At 39.3% G+C, this 22,035-nt stretch overlaps 2 protein-coding genes and 1 non-coding gene across 21 annotated transcripts in view; 1 reads left to right on the plus strand and 2 right to left on the minus strand.

Annotated features, from left to right (window-relative positions):
- ZNF667 (zinc finger protein 667) overlaps window positions 1–22,035 on the plus strand; it is a 47,086-nt gene that overhangs the window by 13,471 nt on the left and 11,580 nt on the right. For 12 of the 17 annotated variants that reach the window (XM_057719605.1, XM_057719604.1, XM_057719613.1 and 9 more), the window contains 4 exons: window positions 1,016–1,107; window positions 2,613–2,739; window positions 4,382–4,474; window positions 15,281–17,944. In XM_057719605.1, coding sequence (XP_057575588.1) covers window positions 1,016–1,107; window positions 2,613–2,739; window positions 4,382–4,474; window positions 15,281–16,860 — 1,892 coding nt within the window. In that variant the 3' untranslated portion in view covers window positions 16,861–17,944. Of the gene's footprint in view, window positions 1–7; window positions 931–1,015; window positions 1,108–1,326; window positions 1,437–2,612; window positions 2,740–4,381; window positions 4,475–15,280; window positions 17,945–20,110; window positions 20,291–22,035 lie in introns of those variants that run through there. The other 5 variants (XM_057719614.1, XM_057719615.1, XM_057719617.1 and 2 more) reach the window with 4 other exon arrangements.
- On the minus strand, window positions 6,081–6,153 carry TRNAE-CUC (transfer RNA glutamic acid (anticodon CUC)). Its single transcript has one exon. It is a non-coding gene; the product is annotated as a tRNA-Glu (tRNA).
- ZNF583 (zinc finger protein 583) overlaps window positions 20,589–22,035 on the minus strand; it is a 36,272-nt gene continuing 34,825 nt past the window's right edge. For 2 of the 3 annotated variants that reach the window (XM_057719627.1, XM_057719626.1), the window contains exon 7: window positions 20,589–21,052. In XM_057719627.1, the coding sequence (XP_057575610.1) occupies window positions 21,029–21,052 (24 nt within the window). In that variant the 3' untranslated portion in view covers window positions 20,589–21,028. Of the gene's footprint in view, window positions 21,053–21,332; window positions 21,914–22,035 lie in introns of those variants that run through there. The other variant, XM_057719625.1, reaches the window with a different exon arrangement.

A 22,035-nucleotide genomic window follows, 5' to 3' on the forward strand; every position in this document is an offset into this window, starting at 1 on the left:
AGAGTGACTCAGGGTGATAGCGGGCCTCCTTAGGAGGTAATACTTGACGTCTCACCTCTTCCTCTCCCACCCTAATGCACACCGTTGAGATTACCCTTCTTGATTTCTGCATACCTATCTAATGAGTTCCTTCTTCAGCTCCTGCTTCCCCCATCCCCCACCACCAACACACACCCAGTTTGCCACAGAGCCACCAAAAAAAATTTTTGTTAAATGTTAAGCTAGCCACATCATTCCTCTGCTCAGCCACCCCCCACCCCACGGTACCTTATCACACTTAGGATCAGTTCCAAACTGCTTATCACGCCTTCATGATCTGGCCCCTCCTGACCGCAGTCACCACCTAGCCCACCACTCTTCATCTTGCTTGCTCTGCTTCAGCCCACCTCCCTTCTGGCTTCCCTCCACACGCCAAGCATGTGCCTGCCACAGGGCTCTTGCACCTATTTTACCTCTACCCAGAATGCCCTCCTCCCAGTGCCCAGGTGGCTCACACTCACGTTACATTCACACTTCAGCTCAATATTGCCTCCTCTGAGAGGCCTTTCCCCACCACACTGTCACTCCATCCCCTGCTCAGGTCCTTTTTTTCTTTCATAGCAGTGACCTCAGCTAACACTATTCTGTATGGACTTGTCTTCCCTGCTGGAATATAAGGTACTTGGGAGCCAGTACCTCTCTGCTCTAACTTTGCTCTCTCCCCAGCACCTCGGACACTGCCTAGCACCTGGTAGGCACTTCACAATTACTTGTCAAATGGGAGAACAGGTGTCTGCACATCTCATTTGCCTCCTGATATGGAGCCTGCTGTGATCTTAAGAACAGATAGTGTTGGCTGTGGTCCCTCCCTGATCCTGAGAAGGGGCAGGAAGGCTTCAGATGTTCTGACCTCCCACAGTGTGCATGTCTGTGCATGTGTGTGTGACCAAGGTGTGGGCCCAGGGGATTCTTACCCTAAAGACCCTTGAACCACCCAAAAGGCCCAGTCAGACTCATGACTTCTCTTCTTTCCCAGCCCTGCCTTCTCAGCACTTGGCCACTCTCCAAATCCAAACCCTCAAAGGGGAGGAAAGGATGCCTGCTGCACGCGGGAAATCCAAGTCCAAGGTAAGTAGTGATTCCTCGTCCTTTGGGAAAGTTCCATCTTGCAAGAAACCATTTGCTTTCCTTCCATGGGAACATCTTGCCCCACAGAGACCCAACCAAGACACAGTCCCTGGTTTCCTTCCATCACCACAGGGGGTGGGAGCGTGAGAAGGGCTCCAGTGACCCAGGTACCCACTCAACGGCCCCCTGTCCTTTTGTCTCAGTGTGCGCGTGACCATTCTCCTATTCGTTCAGCATCTCCAGGGTCTCTGCCTGTGCTGGGAGGATTGCTCTCCCCAGAGAGAAGACCAGAGCCACCATGATTTCTCGAGGTGGACATGAGTGCCCAGGTGGGACCTGCTCGGGCAGAGGAGGATTAGATGTTGTGCTCAGAGTTAATCTCTTGATGTTGCTTTGTTTTTACATGTACAACCCGTATTTACAAGAAGAAATCTCTTTAAGAGACTCTTCATAACCCTGTATTCAGGTTGAGTTAGTTGGAGTCAGGCCAGTGAGTCAGCCTCCTGAAGTAACCATGTTTCAAGACTTTAGATGATCAAATGATTGTCTACAATAAGCCTCTCCAATGCAGTTTCTCATAATAGACACTTTTGCCCTCTAAGTTATATATATTCGTTCCCTATTGCCACAAACTTGGCCATTCAAAACAGCACACATTTATTATCACACAGTGTGTGGGTTGGAGTTCAGACATGGCTTAGCTGGGTCCTCTGCTATGGGTCTCACAAGGGTAAAATCAAGGTGTCAGCAGCCGTGGTCTCATCTGAAGCTCAGGGTCCTTCTCTGAATGCATTGGTTATTGGCAAAATTTAGTTCCTTCTGCTTTTCATGTGGCTCCCTTCATCCCATCTTCAAACCAGCAACAACAGGTCACATCCCACTCACCTTTCACATCTCCCCAACTTCCCTTTCTGCTCTCCTCTTCCACCAGCTGGAGAAAATTCTTCACTCTTAGGGGCTCCTGTGTTGACCTCAGGTCCACGTGGATAATCCAGGCTGCTCTCCCTATTTTAAAGTCAATAGATTAGTAACTTTGATCACATCTGCAAATAAACTTTCGCCATGTATAGCATACTCACATGTGTTTAGGGACATGAATCAGAAGCCCCATCGCACAGACTGAACCCCAGCTCCTCCATTTACAAGCTGTTAGATCTTCAGTAAGTCACCTCACCTCTCTAGGCCTCAGTTTCCTCATCTGTAATGTTCTGTGGTCCCCAGTCACTGGCCAGCATGAGCCAGTACATGCAGAGTAATTAGAAAAGTGCCTTGTCTTTGTCAGTGCCCTGTAAATCCAAGTTGATACGCTTTTTATGCAGCAAAATCTTTATCATATTGCATTGTGTTTTATTTAACACACCTGCCCCTTTTGATCTCAGAACCGCAGATGTTTCCTTAATAGAATCCTGGCACCATGTGTCTCCCATGTTTGAAAGTCCAACGTTTTCTCCAGCCATGTGGAAGCACGAGCCCACAGTGAAAGGACATGTGATTTTCCATTTCAGGCAGCAGTCACATTTGGGGATTTGGCCATCTACTTCTCCCAGGAGGAGTGGGAATGGCTGAGTCCCATTCAGAAGGATCTGTATGAAGATGTCATGTTGGAAAACTACCAGAATCTGGTTTCTCTCGGTAAGGCTCTCCTGCTCCCATAATCCACAGCTGGCCCATTGAGGAACATGAATCAGTCAGTCTAGTTGAGAAAACAGAAGCCACTCCAGTTTGTTTGTTTGAAATAGCTTTATTGAGGTATACTTCACATATTATACAATTCATTTGTATGACGCATACAATTCATCGATTTTTAAATGTATTTACAGAGTTGTGCATCAGTTACGCTAGTCAATTCTAGAACATTTTCATTACCCCCAAAAGAAAGCCTAAACCCACCATCAATCACTTTTTTTTATAAATTTATTTTTTTATTTTATTTTTTGTTTATTGGCTGCATTGGGTCTTCATTGCTGCACGCAGGCTTTCTCTAGTTATGGAGAGTGGAGGGCTGTTCTTCATTGCAGTATGCCAGCTTCTAATTACAGTGGCTTCTCTTGTTGTGGAGCACAGGTTCTAGGCACACGGGCTCAATAGTTGTGGCTTGCAGGCTCAGTAGTTGTGGTACACGGGCTTAGTTGCTCCACAGCACGTGGGATCTTCCCAGACCAGGGCTCAAACCCGTGTCCCCTGCATTGGCGGGCAGATTCTTAACCACTGCGCCACCAGGGAAGCCCCATAAATCACTTTTTATTTCACCCTGCCCACTAATCCCCCCAGATTAGGCAAACACTAATCCACTTTCTGTCTCTATGAATTTGCCTCTTCTTGGCATTCCATAAAAATGAAATCAAATATGTTGTCCTTTGTGTCTGGCTTGTTTCTCATAAGGTAATATTTTTGATGTTCATCTACATTGTAGCATGTATCAGTACCTCATTCCTTTTTATGGTGAAATAATATCCCACATTTTCTTTATCCGTTCACCAGTTGATGGGCATTTGGGCCATTTCCACTGTATGGCTGTTACGAATCTGCTGCTATGAATGTTCACATACACATTTTTGTGTGGATGTGTATTTTCATTTCTCTTAGGTGTATACCTAGGAGTGGTATATGCTGGTCATATAGTAACAGCAGATGTAACCTTTTGAGGACACCTGGGTTGTTTTTGAGAGAAAGAGTTTAATATAAAGAATTGACTTAACAGGTACTATTAAAAGAATATTGGATACAGAGATGGTAACTGTAGGACACAGCCACCATCCTAGGGCTGGGAGGACAGAGGGAAGAGTTTGGAGTTTTTAGGACTTTGCGGTAGGGAGTCAGACTTCTGAAGGAGAGGGGTGCACTGCCTGGTTTGTTTATCCTCCGGAGGGGGCAAGATGAGGCTAGTTCTGGGAGCGCAGGGCAAAAAAGAAAAGTAGAAATTGAAACCACCAGTACCCCTATGGTGGATGCCGACAGGGAGCAACTGGCATAGAAGTAGGGATTACAGCAGATCAGAGGACGGTGGGCTTGGAGCAGAAAGGCAATAGCTGAATAACCAGCCTCAGGAATTTCTGGTCCAACTTTTCATGAAAATAGTTGGCTTTGTAGAGTTAGAAATGAGTAACTCCGCTGGCTGTGACTAAACGTTCATCCTTCTCATTCTCCACCTATCCTTCACATCCTCCTTGCTCCTTTTGCACTAATAAACGCCATTTCTGTTGACACAACACTTGGCTGTAACAGCTGTGGTGCACACATGATGCTCAGTTCCAGTGTTTTTTCCTGTGTGCAGGACTTTCCTTTCGGAGGCCAAATGTGATCACCTTGTTGGAGAAAGGGAAAGCACCTTGGATGGTGGAGCCAGTGAAAAGACGCCGGGGCTTGGGTGAGTGACAGAGAACCAAGGCTTAGAAGTTGGCATTCCGTGTAAGAGTGCCCTCCATCATGAGAGATAATAGTTGAGAGCCACTTTCTCCACCTCAAAGGCTTGTGTAGAAAACTCAAGTCTCCTCATTATGAGCCCAGGAGGGAGAATAACCATTTAACAAACCCTTACTAGGTATCTGATACTCTTTTAAGTATGGTTCCTCCCAACAATCCCAACCTATAAGGTAGGTACTATTATTATTCCTGTTTTATAGATGAGGAAACTGAGGGTCAAAGAGGTTCAGTGACTTGACCAAGATTACCCAGCTAGGAAATGGCAGCAGAGTTGGGGTTTGAACCCCACCTTCCAGTCTCAACAGTTCAGCTTTTAATAGCCTCACCTGCACCTATCCAGTCACCTGCCTTGGCTTTCATAATTCCCTTCAGAAAAAGTGTGTTCTGATTTTTCTAATGATAGCATTTCTAATGATCAAATTTGCATCATTTCCTTTAATCCTTAAAAAAAATTTTTTTAAATCTTTTCCATAACTGTTTATTTTGACTGCTTTTTAAGAACTCATTTCCTTTCTAATAGATTCCTCTTTGGTTGGTCAAGTTACGGGCTTTTAAAATTTTTTTGTGTGGTTTTTTTGTTGGATTGTTTTTACAGTTTTATGAGTTTATTTTTTGTGGTAGAAAGCACATAACATTAAATTACCATCTTAACCATTTTAAAATGTACATTTAAGTATATTCACATTGTTGAGCAAGAATTATGTAGAACTTTTTAATATTGCAATACTGAAACTCTGTACCCACTAAATACTAGTTCTTCCCACCTCTCCACTCAGCCCTTGGTAGGATTTTGACTACAATGGATACTTTATATGAATGGAATCATGCAGTATTTGACCTTATGTGACTGGCTTTTTTCTGCGTAGCATAATGTCATCAAGGCTCATCCATGTTGTAGTATGTGACAGGATTTTCATTTTTAAGGCTACATAATATTCCATTGTGTGTATTTTCTTTATCCATTCATCTGTCAATAGACATTTGGGTTGCTTCTACTCTTGGCTATTGTGAATCATGCCACAGTGAACATGGGAGTATAGATATCTCTTCAAGATCCTGATTTCAATTCCTTTGGATATGTACCCAGAGGTAGGATTGCTGGATTATATGGTAGTTCTGTTTTTAATTTTCTGAGGAACCTCCATACCATTTTCCACAGTGGCTGCATGATTTTTCATTTCCACCAACAGTACACAAGGGTTCCAACTTCTGCTCATCCTCACCAGCACTTGCTATTTTCTTTTTGTTTCCTGTTTTCTGTTTTTGTTATTGTTTTTAATATTTATTTATTTGGCTGCACCAGGTCCTAGTTGTGGCATGCGGGATCTTCATTGCAGCACACATATCCTTAGTTGCAGCATGCGGGTTCTTTTTAGTTGTGACATTCAGGTTCTTTAGTTGCAGCATGCGGGTTCTTTGGCTGCGGCACATGAGATCTTCATTGCTGCTTGTGAGATCTTTGTTGTGGCATGCAGATCTTTAGTTGCAGCATATGGGTTCTTTTTCGTTGTGGTGTGCAGGCTCTTTTAGTTGCAGCATGTGGGATCTAGTTCCCTGACCAGGGATCAAAACTGGGCCCCCTGCATTGAGAGTGCAGAGTCTTAACCACTGGACCACCAGGGAAGTCCCATTCTTTTTCGATAGTGGCCATCCTTGTGGTGTGAGGTGATACTGTGGGTTCAGTTTGCCTTTCCCTAATAATTAGTGATGTTGAGCATCTTTTTATGTGTTTATTGGCCATTTGCCTATCTTGGAAAAATGTGTATTCAAGTCCTTTGCCCATTTTTTAACAGGGTTATTTTGTCTTCTGTTTTTAAGTTGTAGGAGTTCTTTATATATTCTACATATTAATTCCTTATCAGATATATAATTTGCAATATCCATAGGTTGCCTTTTCCCTGTTATTTTCTTTGATATGCAAAAGTTAAGTTTGATGTAGTCTCATTTGTCTGTTTTTTCATTTTGTAGCCTGTGCTTTTCATGCCATGTCTGAGAAATCAGTGTCAAATCCAATGTCCTGAAGCTTTTCCCCTATGTTTTCTTCTAGGAGTTTAATAGTTTTAGGTTTTATATTTAGGTCTTTAATCTATTTCAAGTTAATTTTTGTATGTGGTATAAGGTAGAGGTCCAGATTCATTCTTCTGCATGTAGATATCCAATTTTCCCAACACCATTTGTGGAAGAAACTGTCCTTTCCCCATTGTGTAGTCTTGGCACCCTTGTTGAAACTCATTCGACCAGATATGCAAGGGTTTATTTCTGGGCTCTCTTTTCCATTGGTCTGTATATCTGTTTTTATGCCACTGCAACACCATCTTAATTATCAGGAAGTCTGAGGCCTCCTACTTCATTCCCTTCTTTCAAGATTGTTTTGGCTATTCAGGGTCCTTTGAGATTCCATATGAATTTTAGGACTTTTTTCTATTTCTGCAAAAACTGTTATTGGGATTTTGATAGGGATTGCATTGAATCTGTAGATAACTCTGAGGTGTGAACAGTTTTACAATATTAAGTCTTCTAGTCCACAAGCACAGGATGTCTTTCCATTTATTTATATCTTTGATTTCTTTTAGCAGTGTTTGTAGTAGTTTTCAGTGTACAAGTCTTTCATCTCTTTAGTTAAACTTATTCCTAAATATTTTATCCTTTTTGATGCTGTAGTAAATAGGATTGTTTTCTCAGTTTCCTTTACGGAGTGGTCATTGTTAGTGTATAGAAACACAACTGATTTTCAGGTGTTGATTTGGTATCCTGCCACTTTACCAGTATATTCATTTATTGGTTCAAACAGCTTTTGGTATGGAATTGAGGTAGTTCCTTCTATTCCTAGTTTGTTGAATGTTCTTATCATGGAGTGTTGAATTTTGTCAAAAGCTTTTTCTGCATCAGTTGAGATGATCATGTGGTTTTTGTCCTTTAATTTGTTAATGTGATGTGCTACATTTATTTTCCTATATTGAATTATCCTTGCATTCCAGGTATAAATCCCACTGCCTCATGTATATGATCCTTTTAATGTGCTGTTGAATTTGGTTTGCTAGTATTTTGTTTAAGACTTTTGCATAAGTATTTATCCAGTGATATTGGTCTGTAGTTTTCTTGTGGTATGTCTGGTTTTGTTGTTAAGGTAATGGTTGTCTCATGCACTGAGTTAATAAGTATTCCCTCTGCTTCTGTCCTCTGAAAGAGATTATGGAACTGGAATGATTTCTTCCTTAAATGTTGGGTAGGATTCACAAGTGAGTACATAATGGGCCTGGTAATTTCTGTTTTGGAAGGTTATTAATTACTGATAGAGTTTTTAAAATAGATATATGCCTGTTGAGATCATCGTTTTTCTTGTGTGAGTTTTAGGAAATTGTGTCTTTTAAGGAATTGATCAGTTTCATCTAGATTATCAGATTTGTGGGCATAGAATAGTTGCTTTCTTTTGTTATACTTTTAATTTCCATGAAATATGTAGTGATGTCCTCTCTTTGATTTCTGATATTAATATATGTTTTATCTCTTTCTTGGGTAGCCTAGCTAGAGACTTATCAACTTTACTGATTTTTCAAAGAACCATCTTTTTATTTCATTGTATTTCTCTATTGAGTTCCTGTTTTCTGTTTCAGTGATTTGCTCTAATTCTTTTTTTTTTTTTTTCCTGCTTACTTTGGATTTAATTTGCCCTTTTTCTATTTTCCTAAGGGGGAAACGTAGATTAGGTCTTTGTTTTGTTCTTTTCTAATATATACATTCAGTGCTATAAATTTCCCTCTAATCACTACTTTCAGTGCATCCCACATATTTTGATAAGTTTTATTTCCATTTTCATTCAGTTCAAAGTATTTTAAGATTTCCCACGTATTATTTAGGAGTGTGCTGTATAATCTCCAAGTATTTGGGGGTTTTTCAGTCATCTTTTTGTTAGTGATTTCCAGTTTAATTCCATTGTGGTTTGAGAGCAGACGTTGTATGATTTCTATTCTTTTAAGTTTGTTAAGGTATGTTTTATGGCCCAGAATATGGTCTGTGTTGAGGAATGTTCCATGTGAGCTTGAGAATAATGTTAATTCTGCTGTTGGATGAAATAATCTATAGGTGTCAATTATATCCAGTTGAATGATGGTGTGGTTAGAGTTCCATTATGTCCTTACTGATTTTCTGCCTGCTGGATCTGTCCATTTATGAGAGGAGGGTGTTGAAGTCTCCAGCTGTGATAGTGGATTCATCTATTTCTCCTTGCAGTTATCTCAGTTTTTGTCTCATGTACTTTGATGCTCTGTTGTTAGGTATATACATGTTAAGAATTATGTCTTCCTGAAGAATGGACCTCTTTATCATTATGTAATACCCCTCTTTATCCATGATAACTTTCCATGTTTTTAAGCCTGCCCTGTCTAGAATTAATATAGCTACTCCTGTCTTTTGATTAGTGTTAGCATGGTCTACTTTCACCATTCATTTACTCTTTCTTTTTGGCTGTGTTGGGTCTTCATTGCTGGGTGGGCTTTCTCTAGTTGTGGTGAGGAGGAGCTACTCTTCTCAGTGCCATGGCTTCTCTTGTTGCAGAGCATGGACTCTAGGCATATGGGCTTCAGTAGTTGCAGCATGCGGGTTCAGTAGTTGTGGCACATGGGCTTAGTTGCTCCATGGCATGTGGGATCTTCCCGGACCAGGGATTGAACCTTTGTCCCCTGCATTGCCAGGTGGATTCTTAACCACTGCACTACCAGGGATGTCCCATTCATTTACTCATAATCTATATGTGTCTTTGTACCTAAAGTGGGTTTCTTATAGACAAGATACAGCTGGGTCATGTTTTTTGATCCACTCTGAAAAATCTCTTTATAATTGATTCATTTAGACCATTGACATTCAAAGTGATTATTGATGTAGTTGAATTAATATCTACCATATTTGTTACTGTTTTCTATTTGTTACCTTTATTCTTTGTTTCTATTTTTGTATTCCACTCTTTAATGCCTTTAGTGATTTTTTTTTTAAGAGAACTTTATTTTTATTTATTATTTTTTGGCTGTGTTGTGTCTTCATTGCTGTGCATGGCGAGCATGCTGTGCATGCTCTAGTTGTGGCGAGTGGGGGCCACTCCTTGTTGCAGTGCGTGGGCTTTTCATTGCAGTGGCTTCTCCTGTTGCAGAGAACGGGCTCCAGGCGTTCAGACTTCAGTAGTTGTGGCTTGTGGGCTCTAGAGCACAGGCTCAGTAGTTGTGCACAGGGGCTTAGTTGCTCCGAGGCATGTGGGATCTTCCAGGACCAGGGATCAAACCCATGTCCCCTGCATTGGCAGGTGGATTCTTAACCACTGCGCCACCAGGGAAGTCCCTCGCCTTTTGTGATTTTAAATGAACATTTCATATGATTCCATGTTCTGTCCTTAGCATACTTTCTTTTTTTATACTTTCTTTTTTTTTTTTACTTTTCAAACTCTTTTTAGTGGTTGCCCAAGACAATATACATTTACAGTTAATCCGTGTCCACTTTTAAATAACACTGTACCACTTCATGGATAGTGTGAGTACCTTATAATAAAATAATGCTAACTCTGTCTTCCCATCGCCTCTATCATTGCTGTCATTTTACTTCATATATAAGTATACATTAGCATATACACACACATAAAATAAATACATAAGCATACATAATCAAATACATTGTTGCTATTATTATTATATTGAATAAACTGTTATCTGTTAGACTAAGAATAAGAAAAGGATTTGGTGATTTTATTTTGGCCTTCATTTATTCCTTTTTCAGTGCTCTTCCTTTCTCTGTGTAGGTCTGAGTTGCTGACTTACATTATTTTCCTTCTCTCCAAAGGACCTCTTTTAACATTTCTTGCAAGGCAGGTGTACTGGTAACAAATTTCCACAATGTTTGTTTATCTGAGAAAGTCTTCTCTTTCACTTTTGAAGGAAATTTTTACAGAGTACAGAATTCTAGGTTGGTGGCTTTTTTTTTTCCCCTTCAACAACTTAAATATTTCACACTACTCTCCCTGCTTGCATGGTTTTTGAGAAGTTGAATGTAAATCTTATCTTTTTTCCTCTGAGGTGGGGTCTTTTTTCCCTCTGGCTTCTTGCAGGACTTTTTCTTTGATTTTCTGCAGTTAAAAATGATATGCCTCGGTATAGGTTTCCTAACATTTATCCTGTTTGGTGTTCTTTGAGCATCTTAGATCTGTAATTTGGTGTCTGACATTAAATTTTCAGTCATAATTGCTTCAAATTTTTATTTTTTCCTCTTTCTTCTCTGGTATTTCCGTTACACATATTATTTCTTTTGTAGGTGTCCCAGTCTTTGGATATTTTGTTCTGTTGTTTCAGTCTTTGTTCTCTTTGCTTTCCAGGTTTTGAGGATTTTATCGATAAATCTTTAAACTCCAGAGAATCTTTCTTCAGCTGTGTCAGATCTACCAAAAAGCCCATCAGAGGCATTCTTCATTTCTGTTACAGTGTTTTTGATCTCTTTTTTTGTTAGTTTTTTTTCAAAGAACTCTTATTGAGATAAGATTGACATAAAATAAACTGCATATATTTAAAGTGTACAATTTGATAGTTTTTTTCTTATTAGTCATGTATATATGGCAATCCCAATCTCCCAATTCATCCCACTCCAAGCCCACCCACCGCTTTCCCCCGTGTCCACATGTGTGTTCTCTACATCTGTGTCTCTGTTTCTGCCTTGCAAACCAGTTGATCTGTACCATTTTTCTGTATTCCGCATATATGCTTAATATACGATATTTGTTTTTCTCTTTCTAACTTCATTCTGTATGACAGTCTCTAGGTCCATGCATGTCTCTACAAATGTCCGAATTTCATTCCTTTTAATGGCTGAGTAATATTCTATTGTAGATATGTACCACATCTTCTTTATCCATTCCTCTGTTGATGGACATTTAGGTTGCTTCCATGACTTAGGTATTGCAAATAGGGCTGCAATGAACATTGTGGTGTATGTGTCTTTTTTTTTTTTTTTTAATGAATTTATTTTTTTAATGAATTTATTTTTTTTAATGAATTTATTTTTTTAATGAATTTATTTATTGCCTGCCTTGGGTCTTCATTGCTGTGCATGGGCTTTCTCTAGTTGTGGCAAGCAGGGGCTACTCTTCATTGCAGTGCGCAGTCTTCTTCTTGCTGTGGCTTCTCTTGTTGCAGAGCACAGGTTCTACGCATGTGGGCTTCAGTAGCTGTGGCACTCAGGCTCAGTAATTGTGGTTCATGGGTTCTGGAGCCCAGGCTCAGTACTTGTGGCTCACAGGCTTAGTTTCTCCATGTGGCATGTGGGATCTTCCCAGACCAGGGCTCAAACCCATGTCCCCTGCATTGGCAGGCAGATTTTTAACCACTATGCCACTGGGGAATTTATGAATTATGGTTTTCTCTGGGTATATGTCCAGTAGTGGGATTGCTGGGTCATATGGTAATTCTGTTTTTAGATTTTCAAGGAATCTCCATACTGTTCTCTGCAGTGGCTGTATCAATTTACATTCCCACCAACAGTGCAAGAGGGTTCCCTTTTGTCCACACCCACTCCAGTAGTTACTGTTCGTAGATTTTCTGATGATGCCCATTCTAACCAGTGTGAGGTGATACCTCATTGTTGTTTTGATTTACATTTCTCTAATAATTAGTGATGTTGAGCAGCTTTTCATGTGCCTCTTGGCCATCTGTATGTCTTCTTTGGAGAAATGCTTATTTAGGTCTTCTGCCTTTTTGATTGGGTTGTTTGATTTAGGTCTTTTTGATTGGGTTCTTTGTTTTTCTGATATTGAGCTGCATGAACTGTTTATATATTTTGGAGATCAGTCCTTTGTCTTTTGATTCATTTGCAAATATTTTCTCCCATTCTGAGGATTGTCTTTTCATCTTGTTTATAGTTTCCTTTGCTGTGTAAAAGCTTTTAAGTTTCATTAGGTCCCATTTATTTATTTTTGTTTTTATTTCCATTATTGTAGGAGATGGGTCAAAAAAGATCTTGCTGTGATTTATGTCGAAGAGTGTTCTTCCTATATTTTCTTCTAGGAGTTTTATAGTGTCTGTTCTTCTATTTAGGTCTTTAATCCATTTTGAGTTTATTTTTGTGTATGGTGTTTGGGAGTGTTCTAATTTCATTCTTTTACATGTAGCTATCCAGTTTTCCCAGAACCACTTATTGAAGAGGCTGTCTTTTCTCCATTGTATATCCTTGCCTCCTTTGTCATAGATTAGTTGAACCATAGTTTATCTCTGGAGCTTACAGGCTCTTTGGTGGGGCTGATGGCGGACTCTGGGAGGGCTCACACCAATGAGCACTTCCTAGAACCCCCGCCGCCAGCATGTCCATCCCACAGTTAGCCACAGCCACCCCCCACGTCTGTAGGAGACCCTCCAACACCAGCAGGTAGGTCTGGTTCAGTCTTCTATGGAGTCATTGCTCCTTCACCCCAGGTCCTGGTGCACACACTACTTTTTGTGTGCCCACCAAGAGTGGAGTCTCTTTTTTCCCCTAGTCTTGTGGAAGTCCTGCAGTCAAGTCCCACTGGCCTTCAAAGTCTGATTCTCTGGGGATTCCTCCTCCTGTTGCCAGACCCCCAGGTTGGGAAGCCTGAAGGGCTCAGAACCTTCACTCCACTGGGTGGACTTCTGTGGTATAACTGTTCTCCAGTTTGTGAGCTGCCCACCCAGTGGTTATGGGATTTGATCTCATTGCAGCTTCTCCTTTGTCTGTGGATGTGGGTTGTCTTTTTTGGTAAGTTTCAGTGTCTTCATGTCAATGATTGTTCAGCAGTTAGTTGTGATTCCGGTGCTCTTGCGAAAGGGAGTGAGCGCACATCCTACTACTCTGCCATCTTGAACTGTCTTCCTTTTATATAATATAATATATATTATATAATAAGAAAAATTAGTTTTTTAAAAATATTTAGTTTCTTTATTATTATTGTTATTATTTTGGCGGGCTGCCTTGGGTCTTCATTGTGGTGTGCAGGCTTCTCTCCAGTTGCAGCATGCAAATTTTCTTTCTCTAATTGTGATGTACGGGCTCCAGACCGCATGTGCTCTGTAGGTTGTGGCACGCAGGCTTTCCAGTTGAGGCGCGTGAGCTTAGTAGTTATGGCACATGGGCTTAGTTGCTGTGTAGCATGTTGATATTAGTCCCCTCCTCAGGGATCAAACCCATTTCCCCCACATTGGAAGGCTGATTCTTTACCACTGGACGAGCAGGGAATTCCCCAGTGTTTTTGGTCTCTTAACATTTCATTTTGGTTCTTTCTTAGAATTTCCATCTTTCTGCTTACATTGCCTATCTCTTCGAATATGCTGTATACTTTATCTATTAGCGCCCTTAGCATATTAAACATGTTTGTTTAAAATTTCTGACCTGATAAGTCAGACACCTTTGCCATATTTGAATCTTGTTTTGATGCTTGCTCTGTCTCTTCAAGTTGTGTTTTTGCCTTTTGGTATGTCTTCTAATCTTTTCTTGATAGCCAGCCATAATATACCATTTAAAAGGAACTGCTGTAAATAGGCCTTTAGTAAGGTGATGGTAAGGTGGGGAGGGGAGAATTCTTTAGTCCAGTCTTTTAGTGAGACTTCCCCTCTGGACTGTGAATATCACAAGTGATTCTGTTTTTTCTCCCACCTTATGTGGGACAAGTGGGCTAGAGCCCATTAGAGTTGGGTATTTTCCTTCCCCAGGTCAATTAAGCTCTGATAATACCTCAGCTTGGTAGGCTTTGGTTACCTAGTGTCCCCTGAGCACAGGCTTTGTTAAGAGGAACAGACTGCTCTGGCATATTTCCAAATGATTCCTTTTCCCTTCCCCCTGCTGGCAGCCCAAGAAAATTTTTCTCCTATATTTAAGGTGAGAATCTGATCAAACTCCTAAAGGTAAATCTCACAATATTGTGTGGAGTGGTTTGACAAGGTCCCCCTGGAGTTTTTAACTCTCAGACTTGTTGGTACTGAGTCTCCAACAATTCATTAATTACAGTTCAGGTTTTCCTGTCCCAACCCAGGGTCCTATGGTGGTTGTGCTTGTGAGTCTCTGCTCTGGTAAGCTTTGGTTTGTCTCTCCAATCTTGGAGGAAATGGTTTTCCCTGTGCTCCCCCCTCTATAATGGAGAGTTGTCATTTTCACCATCTGTTTAGCTTTTTTACTTGTTAGGACAAAAAGACTTCCAAACTTTTACATAAGGAGCCAGCAACCAGAAGTCCAGTTTGGTTTTTTTGATTTGATTTTAAGAATATATTTTTAAAATTTAGAGCTTTATTGAGGCATGTACTGTAAAATTCATCCATTTTAAGTGTTTAATTTCAGTAGTTTTTGATAAATGTACCAAGTTGTGGCACCATCACTATAAACTAGTTTTAGAAGTTTTGTTACCTCAGTAAGATCCCTCATGCCCATTCCCACCTTTAGCCCCAGGCAACCACTAGTTTACCTTTTGTTTGTAGTTTACCTTCTGACTTTTCTAGATATTTCCTACAATAAAACATTCATCTACTGAACAATTTATGGAGTTTAATATGGTACATGGTATACATTTATTCTATCAGTAAAACCTTTATTTACTCATTTCCAATTGTGCTTCCCTGAATTTCACTTATTAAATATTTTTATAAAGCCTTTACTATGTTAAAACCATAAGACACTAAAAAGTTATTCTGATTATCATCATTGTTATTATGATAATGATTGCAAATAGCTTCATTTTTCTAGCACAGGAAAACAAATTGAATTTCTTGATGTCTTTCAGACTTAGTGTCCAAATGTGAGACCAAGAAGTTACCTCCAAATCAGTGTGACAAATCTGGGCAAAGCATCTATCAGAAACCAGTTTCTGCACCACAAAAAGTTCCCACAGGAAAGAGAAGCTGCAAGAAAAAGTCAGTCCTAAGGAAACCCAAGAGAGCGCATTCAAAGAAGAAATCTTTAAAATGTAATGACTGTGGGAAATTCTTTAGTCAAAGCTTATCTCTTAAACTTCATCAGAGCTCTCATACTGGAGAGAAGCCTTATGAATGCAGTAGTTGTAGAAAAACTTTCAGACAGATCTCATCCCTCATTCTTCATCAGAAAATTCACAGTGGAAGTAAAAGCTATGAATGTGATAAATGTGGGGAAAGCTTCATTCAAAGAACAACCCTTGTTCTGCATGGGAAGAGTCACGATGAAAAGGAAATGTTTGACTGTGGGAAGGCCTTGAGTCAGTGTCCATCTCCCAGTATATGTCAGAAAATCCACCTTGTCAAAAATATCTACCAGTGCAGAAAATGTGAGAAAGCCTTCATTCGAATGTCATCCTTTTTACTTCATAAGAAGATTCACAATGGAAAGAAAATACATAAATGCAGGAAGTGTGGGAGAGGCTTCAGTAAGAAATCAGTCCTTGTTATACATGAAAAAATTCATATTGGAGAGAAAAATCATGAAAGTGAGAAGGCCTTAAGTCAGAGTCTGCAGCAGAGAAGTCACCATTTAGAGAATCCTTATAAATGCAGAAAATGTGGGAAATCCTTTAATAGAATTTCATCCATTATGCTTCATCAGAGAATTCACACTTCAAAGAAACCCTACAAATGTGATAAATGTGAAAAGATCTTCAGGCAGCTTTCAACCCTTATTCTACATCTAAGAATTCATAATAGGGAGAAACTATACAGATGTAATAAATGTCAGAAGGTCTGCAATCGGCATTCATCCCTTATTCAACATCAGAAAGTTCATACAAAGAAAAAGAAACTGTTTGAATGTAAGGAATGTGGGAAGATGTTTTCTGGAACTGCCAACCTTAAAATACATCAGAACATTCATTCTGAAGAGAAACCTTTCAAATGCAGTAAATGTAGTAAAGTTTTTGGCCGCCAGTCATTTCTTATCGAACATCAGAGAATTCATACTGGAGAAAAACCATATCAGTGTGAGGAATGTGGGAAAGCCTTCAGTCACCGAATATCTCTTACTCGACATAAGAGAATTCATACTGAAGATCGACCTTATGAATGTGATCAGTGTGGGAAGGCCTTCAGTCAGAGTGCGCATCTCGCCCAACATGAAAGAATTCATACTGGAGAGAAACCATATACATGCAAAACGTGTGGGAAGGCCTTTAGCCAACGCACATCCCTTATTCTACATGAAAGAAGTCATACTGGAGAGAAACCTTATGAATGTAATGAATGTGGGAAGGCCTTTAGCAGTGGTTCGGATCTTATTCGGCATCAGAGAAGTCATTCTTCAGAGAAACCCTATGAGTGTAGTAAATGTGGGAAGGCATATAGTCGGAGCTCATCCTTGATTCGACATCAGAATACACATTCTGAGGAAAAGGCTTAAGATTGTTTTAAATATGTAAAAGCTAAGAAGGAGCCTGGCAAAGTAGCAGAGACAGAGGTGTGCAGAAATGCGTTTGTCTATAACATAAATTGTGTAAAAATGGGACAGTTTGATGTTGTGTACCACTTTGAAAGCCAAAGAGCAAAAGTCATTGGTGATTTTGACCTAAGGATTTGAAATCAACTGAGACAGTGACTTTATCATAGGTCTTAGTTTCAAAGAAGCAAGCACAGATGATTGGATCAGTCATTTTTAATGAAGACCATTCTTCATCTGATAAAAATAACTGATACTTTATTTCCAGTGTAATTTTAAAATTACTTCATTGGTCACGTACAACAAAGTGAATTGTAAATCCATTTCTCTGGATGGAGCTGTGAGCCTGATTTAAGGTCACCTGAAGAAAGAGTTTGAGTTTGTCCCTTAGAACTAGAAGTATCCCATAGAATGGATTTCCTCACAAACCAAGGGTGCCATTTTCATTTGACAGAAACTTGTGGGTGACAGTGAAGATTAAGATAGCACTCATAACTGTGTGGAGCAATAGAGTCATTACCATACTGTCAATGTGAAGACATATGGTCTTCATGGTGTGAAAAATCTAACAAGCCTGAGACAAGCTAATGGTGACAAAACAGGATGTACTGAAGAATGAGGAACTTCAGAACAGGGAGAAATCATGTGTAATTGTTTTGTTTGAAAATGAATTTATATTTATATGAATAAACATTGGTTTTTCATGTATGAACACTGGTGTGCAACAAGTGATTGGGGGCGAATGGAATGTCATGGACTGTGTCCTCCCAAAATTCCTATGTTAAAACCCTAACCCCTAGTGTGATTGTATTTGGAATTGAGGCCTTTGGGAGGTAATAAGCATTAGATAAGGTCATGAGGGAGGGGCCCTCAGAATAGGATTAGTGTTTTTAAAAGAAGAGACACCAGAGACCTCTGCCATGTGAGGGCACAGCAAGAAGCTGGCTATCTGCAAGGCAAGGAAATAGCCCTCACCAGTATCCAACCTTGTGGCATCCTGATCTCAGACTTTCAGCCTCCAAAACTGAGAAATAAAGTTTGTTTACATCACCCAGTCCGTGGTATTTTGTTATGGCAACCCAAACTAATACATGGGAAAAACCCTGTATTTATGTGTCAGGCTCTTTTGTCAGCTGTTCACCATATATATAAAGGTTTTCAGTCCCTCTTTTCAGTTTGTGCAAAATATGTAAGAAATAAAATCAGAGTTCCTCTTTGGAAGTGGGTTATATACAGTTGGACTCTTCTGTGTGAGTTTTCCTATTGCAGAAGCTACTTTTGAAAGCATCTATATCTTGTTACAACTTTCTGGAATGTTTGACCACATGGGTTAGGTCACTCTAACTTTGACCACAGCTGAGAAAACAACTGGATTTGTGAAGGGAGCATGCATGTAGGATTATAGAACAATTAATTTCCCATTTAAACTTGTTATATCAGTTTGCAAAATCAGCATAAAAAATCAACACTTCAAGCAAATGGATGAGCAAACAACACAGAGAACGCTCTCAGAGGGGCATGTCTTTTCTCCCTACCCTTTTTTTTTTTTTTTTTTTTTTTTTTGGCTGCATTGGGCCTTTGTTGCTGCACATGGGCTTTCTGTAGTTGTGAGTGGGAGCTACTCTTCATTGTGGTGTGCTGGCTTCACAGTGGCTTCTGTTGTTGTGGAGCACGGGTTCTAGGTGTGCAGGCTTCAGTAGTTTCAGCCCATGGGCTCAATAGTTGTTGCATGTGGGCTCTAGAGCACAGGCTCAGTAGTTGTGGTGCACACACTTTGTTGCTCTGCAGTGTGTAGGATCTTCCCAGACCACGGATCAAACCGATGTCCTCTGCATTGGCAGGTGGATTCTTAACCACTGTGCCACCAGGGAAGTCCCTTCCTACCCTTCTGTACATACACCCCTCTACTTTAAGTCCTCTGCCAGTCTGCTATAGAGGTTGGTTCCAAATCAGCGGTCACAAGCCTAATACATACAATATGTTCTAAGACAACACTGTTCTCGTCTACAGGCACTTACAGTTTAGGGAATATGGTATATTTAAATATGGAAGCATATCAGTTATACAGGTAATATAGAGAATGATGAACTCCATGGTGATGGATGACTTTTGGAGACGATGATAGTATTAAAGAGAGAACAGATATTTACTAGGCACCCAGAAGTTGGGAGGCTCTTGAAGGCAGGAGAGAAAGTACAGATGTACAAATGAATAGCAGAAGGTTGTGGAGTATTTGGGGAGTTAAAAGTTCCAGCATTTAGTACAGTGACTGGCACATAGGAAGTGGTAAACACTCAATAATATTGAATGGATGAATGAAAATGTCTTAGTTTAGCTGGACTGTCTCTAAGGCATAATCCATAGGGAATACCAAAATTTGAAGGTCACCCAGACATTAAGATGAACCCATGGAATGCACTAAGGAATCACTAGTGAATTTTGAAGGCTGTGATGAACTTAGGGTAACCACAGCAAAAAGCAACCTTTAAACCTAGTCCAATTTTTAACTATATTAAAACCTCCTACATGAAAGGCTTTACAGGAGAAATGACCATTTCTAGGACTTAAATCTGTTTACTTGTTTCTACTGCCCTACATGGGATTTTGGCCAAAATAAAAATAAAAAATTTATATGACATAGAGAAATGCAAGAAAAATCAACACCATCCACCAAGAGACAAAGCAATCAAGAAGTAGGACCAGACTACCTCACACAGAATTTTAAATAACTAGTATGTTAAAGGCTTTAATGAGAAAAGTGTACAACAGGCAAATTAGGTGGATCATTTGATCAGAGAAATGGAACTATGATAATTAAATGGCAATACTAGAACACGGTAAAGAGAGAAACAATACCTTCAACGGGCTCATAGGTATACCTGACATAGCCAAGGAAAGAGTCAATGAACTTGAAGGTAAGTCAATAAAAATAGACAAACTGACACACAAAGGAGGGCAGGGATGGCAGAAAAGAACAGATCATCCAAGAGCTGTGGCAAAAGATGTTGGTCCAACTCATACATAATTGGAATCCTAGAAGGAATAGAGAAAATAGGTGAGAAGAAATATTTGAATAAACAATGGATAGTAACACCAGAACACAAATCTATAAAGCTTGAAGAATACCAGGAAAGATTTTTTTTAAGACATTACATAGGAACAAAAAGGAGGGAAAAACTGTCTTTGTGAAATTTTTCATGATGATATCTTTCAGAATTGATAGAGCAATGAAGACTTTCTCAGAGAAGGAAAAAACTGAAAAAATACATTGCCAGAAGACCCTACTCTAAAAGAAATGTTAAATGAAGTTCTTTAAACAGAAGGGATGTGAAACACAACATATACTCAGATATGCACAAAGAAATAAAGAGATCTGGAAATGGAATAAATGAAGGTAAGATAATTTTGCTTTTACCTTATCTAAGTATCTAAAAAATAGCTGTCTAAAACAATATGCTATCACACGTGTAAATATGGCAGAAGCACAAAGGATGGGAGGGAGAAGTTAGGAAATACATTGTGTAATATCTTTATTTAATAGTGTTATGTTATTTGAAGATATATTCTGGTTAATTAAAGATGTATATTGTAACCTTAGAGTAACCACTAAAACATTTTAAAGAGATGTAAGCAGTTAATAGAATAAAATACAATAATTAAAAATCCTCAGTTAATCCAATAGAAAGCAGAAAAAGAACAAAAACCAAAGAATAGGCAGAACAATTAGAAAATAGTTAACAGGATGGATGGGTTTTAATTGAAATATATAAAAAATTACATCAAATATAAATGGTCAAAACATACCAGTTAAAAGATAGAGATAAGATTGAATGAAAAAGCAGGACCCAGCTATATGCTGTTTTAGCAGAAACTTTAAAGGCATAGGTAAAAGTTAAGTAGTGGGGAAAGATAGATCATGCAAACACTAATAAAAAGGAAGCTGAAATCACTATATTAATGTCAGATGAAGTAGACTTTAGAGTAAGGAATATAATCAGGGATAAAGACAGACACTACATAACAGTCCTAAATGTATATGCATCAAACTACAGAGGTGCAAATTTCCCAAAGGAAAAAAAATACAAAGTGTACATAGTCGACAGTTGTCATTGGAAACTTCACCACTTCTCTGTTATTGACAGAACAAGTAGAAAATCTGTAAGAATATAAAACAGAACAACATCATCAACCAAATTAATGAGTTGACATTTATAAAACATTCCACTCCACAAGAGCAGAATACACTTTCTTTCCAAGTACTCACAGAACATTTTACCAAGAGAGACCATAACAAATCTCAATAAAATTTAAAAATTTAGTTATATATATTCCCTGTTCATACAGAACTAAACTAGCAATAACAGAATACTATCTGAAAATATTTGGAAGATTTAAATTACAAATTTGATCTCTTTAATACATACAGAATTAAACTTACTGTTGAATAAGTGGACCCACGCAGTTTAGACTGTGTGGTTCAGGGTCAACTGTAATGAGTACAGAGGAATCACAGAGGAAACTGAAAATGCTGGGATTTAAATCACGAAGGGAAAGACCCATTTTGTGATAATTTTTATGCCATTTTCTGATATGTCACACACCCCTAGAAATACACAGGAATTTGGAAATTGGCTAATAAGTATCAAATAATTTAATCTTCAAACGTGGGTTTTTCTTCAGCAGTTTCTTCTTTCTCGGATGTATATGTAGAAATTCAGGCAATTCAGGCAGATGTAACAGATTAGAAATTAGAAAGCCCCCAAATTTCCCAACTGATTTTAAATTCAAGAATTTTGACATGCAATTTAACTTCTTAAAGTGCAGACCCCTCCACTACTGCTGCATCTCAGATCCCCACCTTGGGTCACCCCACCTCGAGGAGTGAGCCCACCTTTGCCTCCACCACTGGCACCACACGATGCAGAACCTACTTCCCATGGACATTTGCTCGATGATCTCATGCAGAGTTCACCTGGGTCATTTCTTACCGCCCCCTTATGTTTAATTCCCAGTACTCCTGCCATGTTGCAAAAAAACTGAATGAACTTCGAGTCATTTAGAAGAGAATGAGGAGCTATTTGGAAAAAGCCGAGGTAGATTGTGCTCTCAATCCTATTTTTCTAATTGACCGATCCTATG

This window comes from Hippopotamus amphibius, unplaced genomic scaffold (assembly GCF_030028045.1).
Source record: "Hippopotamus amphibius kiboko isolate mHipAmp2 unplaced genomic scaffold, mHipAmp2.hap2 H_1, whole genome shotgun sequence".
In the NCBI taxonomy this organism is placed as follows: domain Eukaryota; kingdom Metazoa; phylum Chordata; class Mammalia; order Artiodactyla; family Hippopotamidae; genus Hippopotamus; species Hippopotamus amphibius.